Here is an 18,559-nt window from a genome sequence, read left to right as displayed (position 1 = left end):
ATAGAACCCTGGGCGTGAGTGGCCGGCTTTCAGCCCAGCGCGGCGCCCCCCCCAAACCCCAACTTTCTGAACTGTCTTGGAACGTGCCCTGGGGCGAGGGGGAGAGGGAGGGAAGGCAACCTTTAGGTTCTTCCCAGGGTCCTTCTGATGGTGCACGCAGCCTACCACCCAGCCCGTGTTTTTTTTTTTTTACATTTTTGCAAAAATCAATATTCCCCTTTGCTTCAACTTCGGAGTTGGCCATAGAGAAGATCGACACAGATGCAGGCGACAGAGATGAGTGCTGCTCCAACTCCCTGGGAGTGAATTTTGGGGAGAGGGCATTTCTGATGCACCCCAACAACTCGGCAGCAGTGCCTGGAGGAACAGCGTTTGCGGGGCTCCAGGCGAAAGGGTCTCTCCCTGGCAGCACGCAGCCAGACTGGGCGCTGCGCCCCAGCCCCCGCGCGGTGCCCACGCCAGCCAGTCACACCCCCCCCCCATCCTCCGCAAGTGCGCCCCGGGGTGGCGACGGGCTCCGTGGCGGCATAATAAATAATTAGAGGGTTTAAGCGCGTTAGCCACAGCTCATGCTAATGAGCCAGAGGAGGGCTCACGCTAACGCGAAGTGACAGTTTGCATATAGGAGGGAAGGAAAAAAAAGTCCTGTTCTTTTCCCCCAACTTGAGAGCTCCTTCTCAAATTCGTTTGTCCCCAGTTCCCTTCCCCATTCCTCCGGGTTTCCCTCTCTTCATGTCCCTCCACCTCCACCACACACACCACACACACACTGCACACCTGTTTGACCCTTTCTCAGTCCAGCGGCTAGACTAGACTCTAGCTAGCCCCTTGCCCCACCGCGTTGTGACGTCACAAAGTCCCCCGGTGCCTGCGAGTGACCGCGGGAAAGTTCACTCCCAGCGCGTCCTGGCCGGTCTCAGCGCCCAGCGGTCCGTGTGCGTTTCTGGGCACAGCGTGGGACGCACCCAGGCTCCCATTCTCCCCAGATAACTGTGAAACGCAGGGTCGGGGCCTCTGAGCTACCCTTGTGCGCCCTGGGGTGCCCTCGGTGCTCAACCAGGCAAGGGGAGCTCCCCACGGGGGCGGTGGACGCAGGCGCCGGAGCCCTGAGCTCCCAGACGCTCCCGCCGCCGCCCGAAAGCTGGGTTAGTTTGCCCAAGTGACTGAGGTCAGTCGTGTGTCCCCATTGTGTGGCCACGTGTCCTGTGTCCATCATCGCCTCCCCGAAGTCTGAGCTCAGCCCGACTCCTGGCGGCTCGGCGCGGGAATGCTCTTCCCAGGGTCCTTCTGATGGTGCACGCAGCCTACCACCCAGCCCGTGTTTTTTTTTTTACATTTTTGCAAAAACTTCGGAGTTGGCCATAGAGAAGATCGACACAGATGCAGGCGGTCCTGGCAGAGCTGGACCGGCCCGCAGGCCAAGGGGAAAGTTTGCTGGAACCAAGTTAGGAAGAAGCAGCCTGCCATAGCTTGGTGTGGACCTGCCTGGGAAACTGTGGCCCCAGGGGATCACATTAACACGTGAACTCTTCTTCCCATCCCACCTTTCTTCCCTAAGCACCACTGTCAGGCACCCCCCCCCCTTTTTTTTTTGAGGAGCAGGGGGACAAAGAAGGTGAGAAGATGATTGCTAACACATGGAATCTTAAAGAAACAGCAACAAAACCAAAATTAAATGAGTTAATATTTATAAAATGCCGAGCACAGCACCTGACACACAGGAAACACTGTGTATGGGCCTTTCAAGAAACACAAGCATACTGAATGCATGAAAGGAGGTATGTGCTGTCCATCTAAGACAGTGATTTTCAACCGGCGTGCTGGTTGAAAGAATTTTTAAAATATGCAATACCTGATCATTTAGTCAGGGGCACTAACTTCTTTTCCCTTAGATTGTCAATAGCCTTCCAGTGTGAATGAATTAAAAAAAAAAGTATGCTTATTTGTTATCAGATTGGCAAAAAATATATATATTTTGGGTGTGCCGCAGAATTTGAGTAATTAGTTTATGTGTATCATGAGATGAGAAATGTTGCAAATCGCTGATCTAAGCTCTTAGAAAATACCCCTTAGATGTAAAATGATCAAGGTTGATATGCTCATGGATTCACCAAAAACAATTGAACATAATCTGAGATGAACAAGACAGTCATTGCCTTTGATAAGCTTACAGTTTAGTGGGCAGAAAGGAAGCGTAGAAGAAGAAAAGGTCCATTAGCACACAGTGGGGGCAAGATGGAGAGCCCTCCTTCCTCATGCTCCCTCAGTCCTTGGGCTTTCACCCTTCACCATCCACCAGGTTACCCTCAAATAAATAATCTATGTTAAAACAGGTGGAGCTGTTACGCAAACACATCCTAAAATCATCCAGCCCCTCTTCCCCAACCAGATGGTCATCCCTAAGCTTCTCTTTGATCTCTCTCTCTCTCTCTCTCTCTCTCTCTCTCTCTCTCTCTCTCTCTCACACACACACACACACACACACACACTCACACACTTTTAACACCTGTTAGTAGTAAGTGCAGTGTAAAGGCAGGCCATTGGAAGTTAAGACAGACTCCATGTTCTAGGACTTTCTAGCCAAGTGTCTCCAGGCAAATTGCTCACTCTCACCCATGGTCTCTGTCTACAAAATGAGGGACTGGTTAAGATGCCTCCTCTCCAGCTCTGACTATATAGACAATACAGGGACAACCATAAGCCCCTCTAGTGGCAAAGGCTCCCCAGTTTGAGCAAATATTTTCTATTATCCGCCCTTCCCACAGGGTAAATGACTTCTACAGCTTCATGAGGTAGCAGGAGGTAGTAGACCCATTCTCGATAGCGCTAGGATTTTGGCTTCTGATGGCCAGAAGGTGGCGCCAGGGATCAGTATGGCTTTGGCCTCAGGCGACCAGGGTAAGAGGTGGGCCACTGGCTCATTGCAATTCACGCGCAAAGGGAAGAAACTCCCTACGCTCGCTAACGACTTTACTTGGTCAATAGGATTACTCACTATTTGCCCAAACAATTTTTAATATGAGATTTGGGTGTCTAAAATGCTCCTTTGCGGGTTGTGTGAGCCTCTCGCCACCTACCGGTCATTCCTAGAACTGCAGCTGGAGTTATGTGAAAATCTACTACCACAAATTAGCTCATTCTACTAATTCTACTCCACCCAATTCAGTTCAACTATAGAGCACCGTGCTACATATGCATCACTTCCCCAAAAATACCCACATTAGAAATATATGATGTTATATCTGAAGCTTCATCCCAGACCCAGCAAATCAGAATCTGGCATCTGCCTTAGCTAGCGAATAGTCCTTTTGTACACTGAAGACGAACAACTAGTACTCTAGAGATATTTTGGGTGATAAGATACAGTCTCTATTATTCAGACCTGTGAAGAACAAATCTCTTTTGATACAGAAGTCACACTAGTCCTATAGATATACTTTCTTTGGGAAAAGGGATGTCCTGGTGACACGCTGATGTTCCACTGGTGTGGCAAGTGCAACATGTTTGTAACTGAGCTCATTATTCTGATTCCCTCAAATCTTTACCTTCTTTGTGTTCTGTGATTCAAGGCTTAGCATCACCCAACCACACTCTCAAAGCAAAATTCTGGGAGTTATCATACACTTTCCATCTCTCATACCTCTCCACAATGACCAAGTCTTAAATATATACATATTACACTATTTATATACATACATACGTATGTATGTATGTATGTATGTATGTGTATATGAATGTGTGTAAATCATATCCCTCCTGTCTATTGCTCATGTCATTGCCCTATTTCAATAGTCTCCCAACTGGTCATCCTGCTTCCAATTTCATCTCCCTCAAATATCTTTTTCTCACTGCCGCCAGAATGATTTAACTAGATGACATGGTCAATATGAGATGCACAAGAGTGTAAAGAAATGGAGCTTTATATCACAGCCCAGGCAAAGCGACCTTTTCAAAGTATAACATACCCTATTGCTCCTCTACTCAAAACCTTTCAATGGCCTCCCATTTTATCAGGCTAAGAATCCACTGCTCTTGAAGCTCCATAGTCGTAGGAATTCTGCTTTGCCTCATTTTGCATTCCCAGGACACAGTATGGCATCTGGAACAAGGCAGGTGCTCAATAAACTTGTTGATTGAGTGAATAGACTTGATGGAACTAAAGCTCTTAAAAAACCATATGTTTTTATTGATTTCAGAGAGAGGAAGGGAGAGGAAGAGAGAGGAATAGAAACATCAATGATGAGAGAGAATGGTAGATCGGTCCCCCCGCCATGTCCCCCACTGGGGATCTAGCTCATAACCCAGGCACATGCCCTGACAGGGAATCAAACCTGAATCCCCCCAGCCCATGGGTCAATGCTCAACCACCGAGCCCACCAATCTAAGGCCAAGGAATAGCCCATTTATGTCTAATAGAAATCCAGTATGACTTTGGGCAAATTCTCTAGGCAAGTTTTTCCCCCCCAACTTTCCTTCTTTACATACATTTAAATAGAAAAGTAAAAGTTGACCAAAAATAAATCTATCTTCTAATCCCACTATCTAGAGAAATTGCCTTTCTTGTTCTTTCTTATTGTTGTATGCCTCTTGACATATCTTCCCAATGGGAAGTACAAGATTTTGCATGTTACTTTTATCAATAACTAGTTTAATTGTGTGCATTTAAGATATAATATTTTTATGATTGAAAACTAATTTTTATGTCTGCATCCATTATGTGATTGGACTCTAATTTATTTAATTATTCCTCTATTACTGAAGATTTCACTTTTGTGTAAACATTTTTGAGTAATGCCTCCCTAAACAGTTTTGTGCATGTTTTTCTACATATGTGATTAAGGTAATATGAATTGAGTACTTACTATGTATCAGACACAAAGCTTAGTCCTGGAATTTAGAAAGACTAAGATTTAGTCTCTGGTTTGAGACAGGAAGACTGCCTGAAACAACTGCTTTGCTTTTATTTTATCAATATTAGTATTAACGTTGACTTCTTAGAGGTTTAAATTTGCAACACACCCTACCTTTTACCGGTATATATATATTTTTGTCGTGTTTTAGATGTGCTATAAGGTATTCAAAGTCTTTCAGGATATGATATATAGTATGAATGAATGAGTGAATGAAAAAATAAATAAAAGCTAAAGAAAAATAATTAGGGCAGGACATTTGACATAAGGGCTGCCCTCAACAAATATTTGTTGAATGAATGGGTATATGAATGACAATGTTCAGTACCTCACTCTGATATTGTCAAGAAGAGATGATAATCTAATAGCTCCAGAGTCTTGAGATTTTACATATGTATATATTTCATTTAATAAACCTGTGATCAAATGTACTTCATTTACCAACTGATTTTATTATGACCCAAAGATAGGTCTAAGTTCTGCTAAGCATTCCTGGAATAGCCTGCTATAAATGTTTTTTGATACAAACCATGACTTCATAGATTAATTGAATTTAGTTTGTGTGGGCATTGGTTGGTAGTGATCTTCAGATTTCTGGATTGTCTGTGTGGGGAAGTTAGACTAAAAAGAAACACAACAGAAATGAGGCTTTGAAGAAGCTCACAGACAGCTGACTTTGCTGGTGGGAATTTCCCAAGTTTTTGCAATGAGACATGCATTGTTCTCTAAATTCTGATGAGAAATGGGTAGTTCTTGGACATGTAATCCCATCTGAAGCAGCATTACCAGGTTTTTTATATTGTTAGAACTATATTTGGCTATGAGTGACAGAAATTTCAAAATCATAGGATGAAATGGATTTAGATCATTTATTGCTAAGAGCACAACAGGCAAAGTGAGTTTTATGTTTACCTTGGGTCCCCTTGACCACCAAATCCCATTGGTGTCAATGCCAGCTCACTTTGCAGGGTGGGAAAGAGTAAATCCAGGTAGGTGGTGATGCATTGGCTCTGTGCCGCAGCTGAGGAACACTGGGTTAGGAAACACTGATCTTATATAGGGGCTTATCACAACTTCCCCTTCCCCCTCTCCAAAAGAGAGACAGTATCTTTACACAGGAATGTAAGCAAATTTTGTCTTGGGAGAGAAGGCGGACCTATTATCATGGAGTATCTTCAGGGATGGAGAAATTCTCTATCATATTGGTCAGGAAACAAATCTGTTCTTTGACCAAAGTTGTTTACTGTACAAACCCCTGCCCCCCAATCCTTGGAAAGGTTATCCAAGAAATGCAGACACACCAAGGGAATTACCTCCCAGTATTTCCCATTTCTAAATTCTGCATAAATGCATGGATCTAGTTAAATATTTAAGGGAATATCTCAAAATTTTTGAAACCCATAGGTTTAGTTACTACTCTAATAATATGTTAAATTCCAACACAGGTTTATAAGGGGACAAGGTGAGGATGTATATCTCAGCACTGTTTGGGGGTGCTAAAAAGTTAGAGACAGCCTAGGTGTCTAACACTGGAGAATTGACATGTCAAATGTCATGGATATACACTATGGAATACTCCATACCAGTAAAAAAAAAAAGCAAAATAAAAAAAAGCAAAAAGTAGATGTACAGTTAGCAGCTTGGCAAGATCTTAAGAACACGATTGAAAGAAAATATGAAATCTGTAGTAAATCTATATACTATAATTAACCTATACTTACAAAATCACTCATATCCATGAAAAATACATGCATGCACCAAAATATCCTTGCATTTTGAAAACCCAAGGCTAAATAGTAAGCATATTAGAGATATTGCCTCAGATGAAGGGAATGAAAGTGAGAAGTGAAGATAAAAAGAAAATAAATAAATAAAACAAAAGAGGGGCCTTGGATATTTATGTGCCATGAACTCATAGGTTATGATTAACTCAACCCTTTACATAAGAGGTTAAATAAAAAGGTAATCAGCAGTGGTTGGGAAATCTTCAACTTCCAAATCAGTGAAGGTCAGCTTCAAGTTTACCAGGTTCACAACTGTACATCTTGCGACATCTTCGTGGCCTTTGACACTCTCTCAGTGCATTATGGGCTGAATTCTTGGATGCTCCTTCTAGACTTACACTGTTATCACAATTTTCTTAGGACCCAGCAACCCCCTTGTCAGTAACAGCAACACGCAGTATTCCATTCACATTAAATAAAAAGAGAGTTTAAAAATTATCTACAAAATGTATGTCACAAACAATCTCATCTTAAGTGAGGTTTTATCTTAATATATGGATACATTTCACCCTTTCTTTTGCCAGAATAAGCATTTTTAAAGAGCTGTTAGTGTTTTTTTCTGAGGTAGCAGACAATTAAGCAAGCTCTCCTCCTAACCCAGATCTGGGGCATTTGTGTGTGTGTGTGTGTGTGTGTGTGTGTGTGTGTGTGTGTGTAGGGATTAAAAATTTTATTTTTAGCTGGTGTGAGGAGAAAAGAGAAGTGCTATTATTTTATCCTAATAAAATCACTATTTAAAAAGGAAAGAAAGAGTATTTAAGAGCCAACACCTTGCAATCAGGTGAAATGTAGTGTGACTTTGGACTACTTATTTAAACTTTCTGGGCCTCAGTTTCCTTATTTATAAAGTGGAGATGCATTGTGCATAGGGTTGTTGAGTGAAAAAATGAAATCATGCTTATGGAGAACTTGGCACAGTGTCTAACACACAGTGCACATGGAAATAAGTAGCTGCTTTTGCTTGCATGTTTACTATATGCCTTTTATATTGCTGGTGGTCACATTCGTTTCATCCCTTAGTATACCAGCAGCATCAAGGGAAGAAATGATGTTTGTAAGGCAATGCTGGGGTAGAGGAAAACTCCTCAATGGATGTCTACCACACCTGAAAAGCACTGGAGTCTAGTAAAGGATACAGATTCTCCTGGGGGTGGAAGGCAAGGTCTTGCCCTTTATGTTCAACAACACTGAGCATTCCGTTTACTAAAAGAAACATTAATCAGACACCTAGAGACTCTTGGACAGAAATTATATTTAATTATGTCTGTATTCTTAGCAGGCAGTAAAAAACCTGGCACATTAAAGAGGCACAAGAAATCCTAAATAACAACCCTTAAAACTCCCATTTTATTTTATTTATTTTTAAGTCTTTGTTGTTGAGAGTATTACAAATGTCCCCCTTTCCCCCCTCATTGCCTCCCTCCACCTGATCCCTGCCCCACCCCAGGCCTTCACTACCCTATTGTCTCTGTCCATAGGTAATGCATATATGCATATAAGATCTTTAGTTGATCTCTTCCTGCCCCCCTCCCCCGCTTCCCTCTGAGATTCATCAGTGTGTTCCATGTTTCCATGCCTCTGATTCTATTTTATTCATCAGTTTCTTTTGTTCATTAGGTTTCTTGTTCACTTATTTTGATTTTTAGATTCACTTGTTGATAGATATATATTTATTAATCATATTTTTATCTTTATTTTTGTCTTCTTCCTCCTCTTCTTTTTTTTTTTTTTTAAATATATTGTATTGATTTTTTACAGAGAAGAAGGGAGAGAGAGAGAGAGTTAGAAACATCGATCAGCTGCCTCCTGCACATCTCCCACTGGGGACGTGCCCGCAACCAAGGTACATGCCCTTGACTGGAATCGAACCTGCGACCCCTCAGTCCGCAGGCTGACGCCCTATCCACTGAGCCAAACCGGTCTCGGCCTTCCTCCTCTTCTTAAAGAATACCCTTCAACATTTCATGTAATACTGGTTTGGTGGTGATGAACTCCTTTAGTGTTTTGTTTTCTGTGAAGCTCTTTATCTGACCTTCAATTCTAAATTTGCTGGGTAGAGTAATCTTGGTTGTAGGTCTTTGCTATTCATCATTTTGAATGTTTCTTGCCACTCCCTCTGGCCTGCACAGTTTCTGTTAGAAAACAGCTGACATTAATATGGGTGCTCCCTTTTGGTAACTAACTGCTTTTCTCTTGCTGCTTTTAAGATTCTCTCTTTGTCTTTAGACATTGGCATTTTAATTATGATGTGTATTGGTGTGGGTTATTCTTGTTTGGGATTCTCTGTGCTTCCTGAACGTCTAAGTCTATTTCTTTTACCAGGTAAGGAACGTTTTCTGTCATTATTTCTTCAAATAGGTTTTCAATATCTTGCTCACTCTCTTCTCCTTCTGGTTCCCCCATTATGCGAATGTTGGTATGCATGATGTTGTCCCAGAAGCTCCTTACACTATCTTCATATTTTTGGATTCTTTCTTCCTTTTGCTCTTCTGATTGGGTGTTTTTTGCTTCCTCATATTCCAAATCATTTATTTGATTCTTGGCATCCACTACTCTATTGTTGAATCCCTGTAAATTATTCTTTATTTCAGTTAGTGTATATTTAATTTCTGACTGGTCCTTTTTCATGTCTTTGGTGTTCTCACTAAGGTTTTTGAAATTCTCACTAAGATCCTTGAAAGTCCCACCAAGTCCCTTGAAGCTCTCATTAGGATCCTTGAGCAAACTTATATAACCATTGTTTTGAACTCTGTATCTAGCAGTTTGCTTGCTTCCATTTCATTTAGTTCTTTTTCTGCAGATTTCTTCTGTTCTTTTATTTGTGACATGTTTCTTTGTCTCCGCATTTTGGCTGTTTTCTTGTGTTTGTTTCTGTGTATTAGATAGAGCTGTTTTGTCTCCTGGAGTGGCCTTGTGTGGCAGGTGTCCGGTAGGATCCAGTGGCTTATCCTCCCCAGTCACCTGAGCTGGGCACTCTAGGTGCATCCCTGTGTGGGCTGTGTGCATATTCTTGTTGTAGTTGAGCCTTGATTACTGTTGGTGTCACTGGGAGGAATTAACCTCCAGGCCAATTGGCTGTAAGGACTAGCTGTGACTACAGTAGAAGAACTGTTTTGCAGGAGACAGCCCTATTTAATAGGACTCGTTTCAGTGGGGCTTTGGTGCTTACTGAGCCTGCCCCTTGAGTGTGTCACTTGTGGATATGTAGAGTTGTAATCTGGAATGGTCTAAAGCTGTCCACCAGGTGCACTGGCTCTGGGGCCTCCTGGGAATTGCAAAATCGGCCTGGGACCACCCAACAGGAGCTATAGAGAGGTCTGCAGATGGCTGCTATTTGTATCAAGCTTGGAAGTGTCAGGTGAGGCCCAGCTGTGAAGCAAGGCAGGCTGATGATATTGCCGAGTCTCAGGCCTTTTACTAATAGGTTTGGGGCATGCTGCTGCCAGCTGCTGCTTGCTTGAGAGATTTCAGCAAAGTCTGAAGCCTGAGTAAAACTCTCATTGTAAAGGCAAAGAAGCTGAGGCATGGACTTGACCAAAGGTACACAGCTAATCAGTGGTGGAATCCATTTGTCTTGAATCTCAAATCTGGGACTTTTTTGGGGGAGGGAGGGACAGATGCTTGGTCATTCCATCAAATAATTCTGAGAGGTGAGAGGGTGGATTTTTAGAAAACTCTAGTATTGGCTTGTTTTCTCTCAGTCCATTACCCCCTCCTGGGTAAATATTAGGCAGCCACTCAAGGCCTTGATGCCACTGATTTTTCAGATCCTTCCTGAACCTCTGAGTTTGCAGTGTTCTTTTTGCTCCTATTGGCAACAAATGCCTCATCTCAGTTTCTTGATCTGAAAAAAACGGGGTGAATGACATATTCCTGCCCACTTGAAAGAGTCCACTCTCCAACAGCCACCAACTTACTCCTAGCCCATCCCTCATTTTCTTAGGAGGCTTATCTCCGCTTACCCTTATTTATTTTCTGTCTTCTCCACCCCTTCTAGAAGGGCAGCATGGTGGGGGAGGCAGGGTCCTCTGTTCACTGACTGTATCATTCAATGTTGTATCCCCCATACCTACTGTAATGCAGTACAGATCCTCAATAATTATTTGTGGTCACATACTTTTTTTATTATTATTTTAAATATATTTTTTATTGATTTCAGAGAGGAGGAGAGAGGAAAACATCAATGATGAGAGAATCATTGATCAGCTGCCTCCTGCATGCCCCTTACTGGGGATCGAATCTGCAACCTGGGCATGTGCCCTGGACCAAAATCCAACCTGGGACCCTTCAGTCCAAAAGCAGACACTCTATCCACTGAGCCAAACCAGCTAGGGCTATTTATTTATTGATTTTAATTGAATCTATTGGAGTAACATTGGTTAATGAAATTATATAGATTTCTAGTGTACAATTCTATAGTACATCATCTGTATCTGCATTGTGTGTTCACCACCCCAAGTCAAGTCTGCTTCCATTACCATTTATGCCCCCTTTATTATCTTCTACCTCCTCTCACCCCCATTTTCCTCTGGTAATCATCATACTGTTATCTGTGTCTATTAGTTTTTTCACCTTTTTTTTTTTTTAAATATATTTTATTGATTTTTCACAGAGAGGAAGGGAGAGAGATAGAGAGCTAGAAACATCGATGAGAGAGAAACATCGATCAGCTGCCTCCTGCACATCCCCCACTGGGGATATGCCCGCAACCCAGGTACATGCCCTTGACCGGAATCGAACCCGGGACCTTTCAGTCCGCAGGCCGACGCTCTATCCACTGAGCCAAACCGGTTTCGGCAGTTTTTTCACCTTTTTCATCCAGCTCTGTAATTCCCCTCCCCTCTTACAGGTGGAAGTCTGTTCTCTGAGTCTGTTTTTAGTTTGTTAGTTTATTTTGTTCATTAGATTCCACATAGCAATGAAATTACATGGTACTTGTCTTCCTCTGACTAGCTTATTTCACTTGGCAGCATGAAGAAAGTGGAACTGTTTTATGATCCAGCAATTCCACGTCTGGGAATATATCCAAAGAAACCTGAAACACTAACTCAAAAGAACATATGCTCCCCTATGCTCATTGCAGCATTATTTACAATAGCCAAGATTTGGAAGCACTCCAGGTGCCCACCAGTAGATGAGTGAGTGGATACAAAAAAGCTGTGGTACATTTACACAATGGAATACTACTCGGCTGTAAAAATGAGGGAAGTCTTGCCCTAGCAGGTTGGGCTCAGCGTATAGAGCGCCGCCCTGTGGACTAAAGGGTCCTGGGTTCAATTCCAACATGCCCAGGTTGCGGGCTTGATCCCCAGTAGGAGGGCATGCAGGAGGCAGCCAATCGATGATTCTCTCTCATCATTGATGTTTCTATCTCTCTCTCCCTCTCCCTTCCCCTCTGAAATCAGTAAAAATATATTTTAAAAAAGAAAATGAAGGAAGTCTTACCCTTTACAACAGCATGGATGGACCTGGGGAGTATTATGCGGAGTGACACACTTTGAAATGCTACCTTCCATTTACTAAGTGTTTAACCATATGGCAAGAACTGTACTAACTGTTTGATGCATTACCTCATTACTCTTATTACGCATATTCTTGAAACACCCTGGCAAGGGGGCTCTGCCACGCTCTTGGGGCAAAGTTAGGTAAATACCTTCAGGACACGTGGCTGGATTTCAATCCAGTTCTCTCTCTCTTTTACCTTTGCTCTTTAGCAACTGGGCTCAGCGTTCCCAGTGCGATCTTGTATGTAGTTTTCTGAAGTCAAAGCCCAGAAAGGCAGTTTGTTCAGTGGTTAATAGAAAAGATTTTAAAAAAAAATTGTCAATTAGGGATCCTGACTCTGCTTCTGTGAGCAGAGGGCGGGACAACGGATTATTTCTTATAATTGTATCATTAGAATCATCAGTGGTCTCAGGCTTACTCCAATGCAGAGAACCTGCTCCCCTTGCTTCTGAGAGTCCTGGAAAAGCCAAATCTGACTAATCTCCAGCTCACATGTGGCCCTGCGCTCCTCCCAGGAGGTTCCTCCACCCAGGGCGGGCAGCCAAGTCTGGCCTCCTCACACCCTCCAGCGCCAGGCGGTGGCCTGGAGCTCTCTGCGTCAGAACACACCCCCCCTGGGGGCGGTACTGTGGCTGGAGCTCTGCGGGAGACACCTTTGCAAACCGCCCTCTTCTCCCTGATGTCAGGTTAAAAACCTCAGCACCACGTGCTGCTGACAAACCTGCCTGTGACTGACAGCCTAGAGCCAGAGACCTCACTTGCCGGAGCCAGCATGTCAGCTGTGGTCCTGGAGAACCGAAGAGGCCTGACCAGGAAACTCTCAGACTTCGGCCAGGTGAGCCTCAGCCGCACAGGGAGGGGGATGCTGGTGTTTCCTACTTCCATAAGCTCACCGCGATGTCTGTTTCCATTTGAAGATGATGAAATTGTCCAGGAAGTCATCAGATAACATAGGTCCTCAACAATTGCTTCCTGGGCAGGACATCAGCCCTGCGTGGCTTTCAGAGGGAAAGAGCACTACTTTAGGAGTTAAGGATCTGGCTTTTAATAGCCACCAACTAGCTGTGTGTCTTTATTTATTTTATTATAATTTATTGATTTTTTACAGAGAGGAAGGGAGAGGGATAGAGAGTTAGAAACATCGATGAGAGAGAAACATCAATCAGCTGCCTCCTGCACACCCCCTACTGGGGATGTGCCCGCAACCAACGTACATGCCCTTGACCTGAATCGAACCTAGGGCCTCTTGGTCCGCAGGCCGATGCTCTATCCACGGAGCCAAACCGGTCAGGGCTAGCTGTGTGTCTTTAGACAGGTCACCCTCCCTTTCTGTTGCCTGCTTTTTCTTCTGTACATTGAAGGGGCTGGTCCTTAACGGTCTGGAATGGGAGATGGGGTCCTTCTCCATCTGCTCTTCTCTGACGTTTATAAAATGCTCGCAGGCATCTATTGATGTGGCAAAATTGTGAGAAATTGCATCCATTTTTTATCTTTGGGAGAAAATGGGGCATGAAGAAAGTCTCAGACTTACTCAGACCTGGGGAAGGAGAAAATTAAACAGAGAGGAGAGTGAACGAGCTAGCCTTGGACTTGGAATGTGGGAGAGCCCTAAATGTGACTTGGGGATAAGGTGTTGTCTGATTCTCTGGGATTTGCTGCCTTTCTCTTGAGGTGAACAATTGCATTCTTTTATGATTTACCACACTCCTGGACTCTCTGGTTCAGAACCAAAGCCCAGCTCAGGGAGCAAACCTGACTCTGCAGACACCTTTCGTCAATAGGGTTAGTGAGAACCACCTAGAGAACAGGAAGGTGGAGGGGAGGGTATGAGTGGTTGATGTTTTAGGATAACCAGAGAAGCTGTAGCACTTTTCACTCACGTTTATTTTGAGTTCTGCGTGGAAGACTTCCTTTGAAAATGTATGCGATGCTTGGAAGACAGGAGAGCTTGGGATTGAAGAGGGATGGTGTGGGAGTGAGACAGGTCCCAGAATAGATCCTGACTTGTCACCCTTTAGTTTCTGTGTTTCTGGCCACAGACCTCCACAATCATGAGAAGAAGTTAGGGGCAGCGACCTGGAGAGTAAAGCTTTGTTTATAAAGCACTGAGAATAAGATTGAGACCCACAAATCATCACTCTTCATGACTAGAGGTAAATAGCAGGGTTTAGAACATGCCCTGGTATCCCCTGCACATTGAAAGCAGGGTATTTAACTTTGTGAGCCTCACCTTTATTCATTTGAAAAATTTGAATAAAAGTACCCACATCCTAGGGTTGGTGTGAGGATGAAATGAAATAATGTCTATAAAGCTCTTAGCACAGTTCCTGAAACATAGGAAAGTGCCAGTGGGGTATAGCTGGAATGGGCTTAATTGTTCAACAAAATGTGTCTGGAACATTGGCAGGAGGGACCACCACTGAGTCAGGTATAGTGACTGGTATAACTTTGTCAGGGAGCAATGCTGAGCATGAAGTCGGGAGACCTGGGATCTCATCTTTGGGTTAGTGAAGCTATGTATTGGGAAAGCAATGTAATTGGGGTGGGAAGAGGCCCAGTTCTGTGACTGTGAAATTGGGGAGGAGGAGTGTTTGAACTGGAATAGACTTAAGGATTTCATCCAAGTCTGACAGTCTGTGAAAAAGATACAGTTTATGCCTTCGTGAAGCTATCAGCTCAGATAAAGACCATACACTGGACGTAATTCTGACACAAGGTTGGGAGGCATACGGTATGGCAAGCACTCCACACATGCAACAAGCAGAACAATTCTGCAAGAGACGCTGACTCACTCGTTCACCCAACAAAGACTTATTGAGCACCTACGATGTGTCAGGCACAACAGAGCTTCTATCCTGGAGAAACGTACATTGTACTGTAGGAGACAGACAATAAAAACGTTAACCAAATGAACATATAATTTCTTGCAGAGACAAGTGCTGTGAAGAAAAATAGTGCAGGGAATGGAATAGAAGATGAAGGGAACTCAGAAATCACAACTAAGAATGGTGAAACCAGTGCTCAAAACCAGATTTGACTCCGAGCTTTCCCTCTCCCCTGCATGCTCCTCTACCTCACTGCTTTCTCCTATAGACAAATGCTGGAATATAGAGGCATAGTGTGTACATGGCAGGATGCTTGCATCTTTCTTTCAGTTGTCTTACACGGAGATACATGTGTGTTTAACCACTCAGGCAATTATGCACCTCTTACTATGGCCCCTCAAAAGCAATGCCCCTGGAATATCCTTGCCAAAGAGTATTATTGCTTGTAATTTGGAAAAGTGTTCTTTTTTCCATATACAATGAATGTATTTGTTAGACACAACCCAACACAATATATTTCTATTGTTAAATGTATTGCTCAATGATCAAAATACTTTTCTTTCTGGTTCCTAGTAAAGTTCTTTCTCCCAGCCCTACTTCTTCCTACTTAGTTTCTGAGCTTCTCTTGTCTGCTTTTACCCATCCTGGAGGTACCTTTGTTTCTAAGTCAACTCACATGTCTATTGGAAACAAATAAGCGTTGGATTATGAGCCAATAAAAACATACTCTGGAAGATATTTGGCCAAGGTCCCATGCTGGGTCAATGTAGCAATGTTGAAATTAGTGTCTACCCAAGACCACACCATTTCACAAACTTTCGTGAGCTTCCTTTCATTTAAAGTCTCTCAGGCTTTGAAAAGAGGAGCTGTAGTCCCAGTTGAGTCTGCCATTAGGAGGCAGAATAAGAACTTTGGAGTTGTTGGCCCCGAGTTCAAGTCCAGACTTTGCTACTTATGAGCTGGGTGTCTTGGACAGGCCACTTAACCTTGCTGAGTTTATTTCCTCATTTGCAAAACTACTTCATGGGGCTACTGTGGAAACATGTAAACTCTTAGAATAGTGCTAGTTGCTGCTGCTGCTGAAGCCTCTTAACTGTGAAAAGTACCAAGTATGGCTCCTGGCACACAGTGGGAACTCAGTCAATATTAATTTTACTAACACTAAAGAGTAGTGACTTATCGTATGGCAAATATAAATTTGCAGACACATTTGAGAAAAGTCATAATTTTTTTAAAAAATCGGCTGTATATTTTTATCAATGATTTTAAAATATTTCATGGTTAAGTATCAATCTGCGATGCTTTTGAAAATGCAGATTCTAGGATCCTACCCAAGATATCCTGATTTGATTGGTTTGGGAGGGACCCAGGGAACTGCATTTGAATAAGGAATCACCAGGTAATTTTGGAGTGGAGATCCAAGGAACACTCACTGAGAAGCCCTGATTTAGAAATTGTGTGGGGAGAATGGGGAAAGTAAAAGAGGCACAGGAACAGGTAAGGAGTGGTATTGAGTAACTGGTGATTAGATCAGAGAGAGGAGCTCTTTGTAAGAAACCTAGGTCTTAAGGTGGACCTTATGCTCATAGCAGAGGGAATTGCATAGAATGACTGATAATTAGGATCCTGAGTTCTCGACCTGGGACCACTACCTGTGTGACCTCAGGTGAGTCACTTCCTTTAGCCCATAGTTTCTCTATCGGAAAAATGAGGGTTTGAACTAGATGAACTCCAAAGCCAAGTCTAGCTCTGTGAGTCAAAATTCAAGTTCCACGTGGGCATCAGAAGCCAAAGCAATGCACAGAACGAAGAGGGATTGTTTCTAAGAGAAGTGAGACCCAAGAGGGCTTTTGGGGAAGGGTGAGCTGTTTGAAAGAGGGAGAGAGAGAGGAGTGTAGTGGATTTACCCCAATGAGGAGTTGAAAGGGCAAGGAGGAAACCAGTTGGATGGTGGGGAGGTTCTTGTGGGTGAGCCTTAGGAGGCCCTTGACTCTCAGAAGGAAGCATTTTATCCCACTGGCCATGAGGGGGCTCTAAAGAACTGAGTAGGAAAAGGACATGAGCAAAATTATTTGGGTTGGATCTATGAGGATCACTAAGAGCTGGATTAGAGTGCTGGCAGTAGGAACAAAAGAAGGACCTGGCCCTGAGAGCTATGTCTGAAGAAGGTCAGATTGGTCTTGGTGGTTGGCTGAACATGCACAGGAGTGGGAAGGGGGTGGTGCTGGAATTTTGAGCATGGTACATACATGTCTGAATTGAGAGGTGACATCTGTGGAGATGTGTCAGTTATATGGCCCTTTTCTTGGAGGCCAACAGGATAAGAAAATGTTGCCAAGGGAACTAGAAACAGAGACACCCTTTGTCATTTCAGGGAAATCAGAAAGGACTAAGGGCTCAGTGTTCTCTGGTGGGAAGAAGACTGCTGTCAGAAACCCATCTGCATATCTTTGGCAGGGCTTAGAGGAGGGAGAAGGTGGGATAGAGTCTGCTGTAAATCTGGATTCATAGATAGTATTCTGGGTTACATAACAATGGGTAAATTACTTAATTTCTCTAAGCCTTAATTTTGTCCTCAGTAAACAGAGGCACTTGGAAATTAGTAAACCTACCTTCCAGATCAAGCATGTCAAACCCAAAGGCTAACACGGGCCAAATAAACAAGGTTTACGTTGATGTGGGCCGCAAAAAAACAAAAGCTTCAATTTTCATAGAAACATAGGTTTATTTCGTTAGAGACATACTGAATACAAAGGGCTGAAATAAATGAGTAATAGTTAACATAAAATAATAGAACATTTTAATAAAAATTAATATTTTTTCTGGAACATTAACTTACCAGAAACTGAATAACTGCATAAATTAATAACAAGCGCAATGCAAATAAACCTATTTTTCTTGTTCTCCGAAAGCAAAATATTTCCTGTTGTGCACACCAAACAAGTCAGCCCAAGATTAATGATGTGGCAATCAGCTGCTAAAATATATGCTGCTAGTATTAGTAGAAAGAAATGGTGTGCCTGAGCGTAAGGCTGGTAATGGAAATGAATGCAACGTGATTATAGTAATCAGTCATTAGAGAACATTATAGTTTGTTATTAATAATTATGTATAACAAAATATTGTAAAAATTAAGTTACAAAATTTTTATTAAAATGTTTCTTACGTACCGTTATATTGGCTGGGCCGCAAAAATATTCATTGTGGGCTGCATGTGACCCGAGGACCGTGAGTTTGACATGCTTGTTCTAGATTGTTACAAGAATTAAATGAGATCATCCAAATGCCTGTGACATTATAGGATCTTAATAAATGATGGATTAAAAATTTTTAAGAAAGACTACATTATGCTCCATATAAAGATATATGACAGTTCAGTCTTCTAATTCATTTGAAACTCCTAATCACACTTGCTGGGTTTCAGATAAGGTTCTGGGGAAATCTATTTTCTGAATTAAAAGAAGTTTGTCCTAAGGGTCATTGGTGCAGGGCTTATTACACCAAGTCATTGATAGACCCTGTCCAACACAGGGTC

General features: G+C 42.9%; 1 protein-coding gene across 1 annotated transcript in view; it reads left to right on the top strand.

The window, feature by feature from the left end:
• The first annotated feature begins 12,877 nt into the window (after positions 1 to 12,877).
• PAH (phenylalanine hydroxylase) overlaps positions 12,878 to 18,559 on the top strand; it is a 54,593-nt gene continuing 48,911 nt past the window's right edge. The window contains exon 1 of the mRNA XM_036300787.1: positions 12,878 to 13,034. Within this exon, the coding sequence (XP_036156680.1) occupies positions 12,972 to 13,034 (63 nt within the window). The 5' untranslated portion in view covers positions 12,878 to 12,971. The remainder of the gene's footprint in view (positions 13,035 to 18,559) is intronic.

The sequence above is a fragment of the Myotis myotis genome, unplaced genomic scaffold (genome assembly GCF_014108235.1).
Source record: "Myotis myotis isolate mMyoMyo1 unplaced genomic scaffold, mMyoMyo1.p scaffold_m19_p_3, whole genome shotgun sequence".
Classification (NCBI taxonomy): Eukaryota; Metazoa; Chordata; class Mammalia; order Chiroptera; family Vespertilionidae; genus Myotis; species Myotis myotis.
This window is presented reverse-complemented; position numbering and strand designations above follow the sequence as displayed.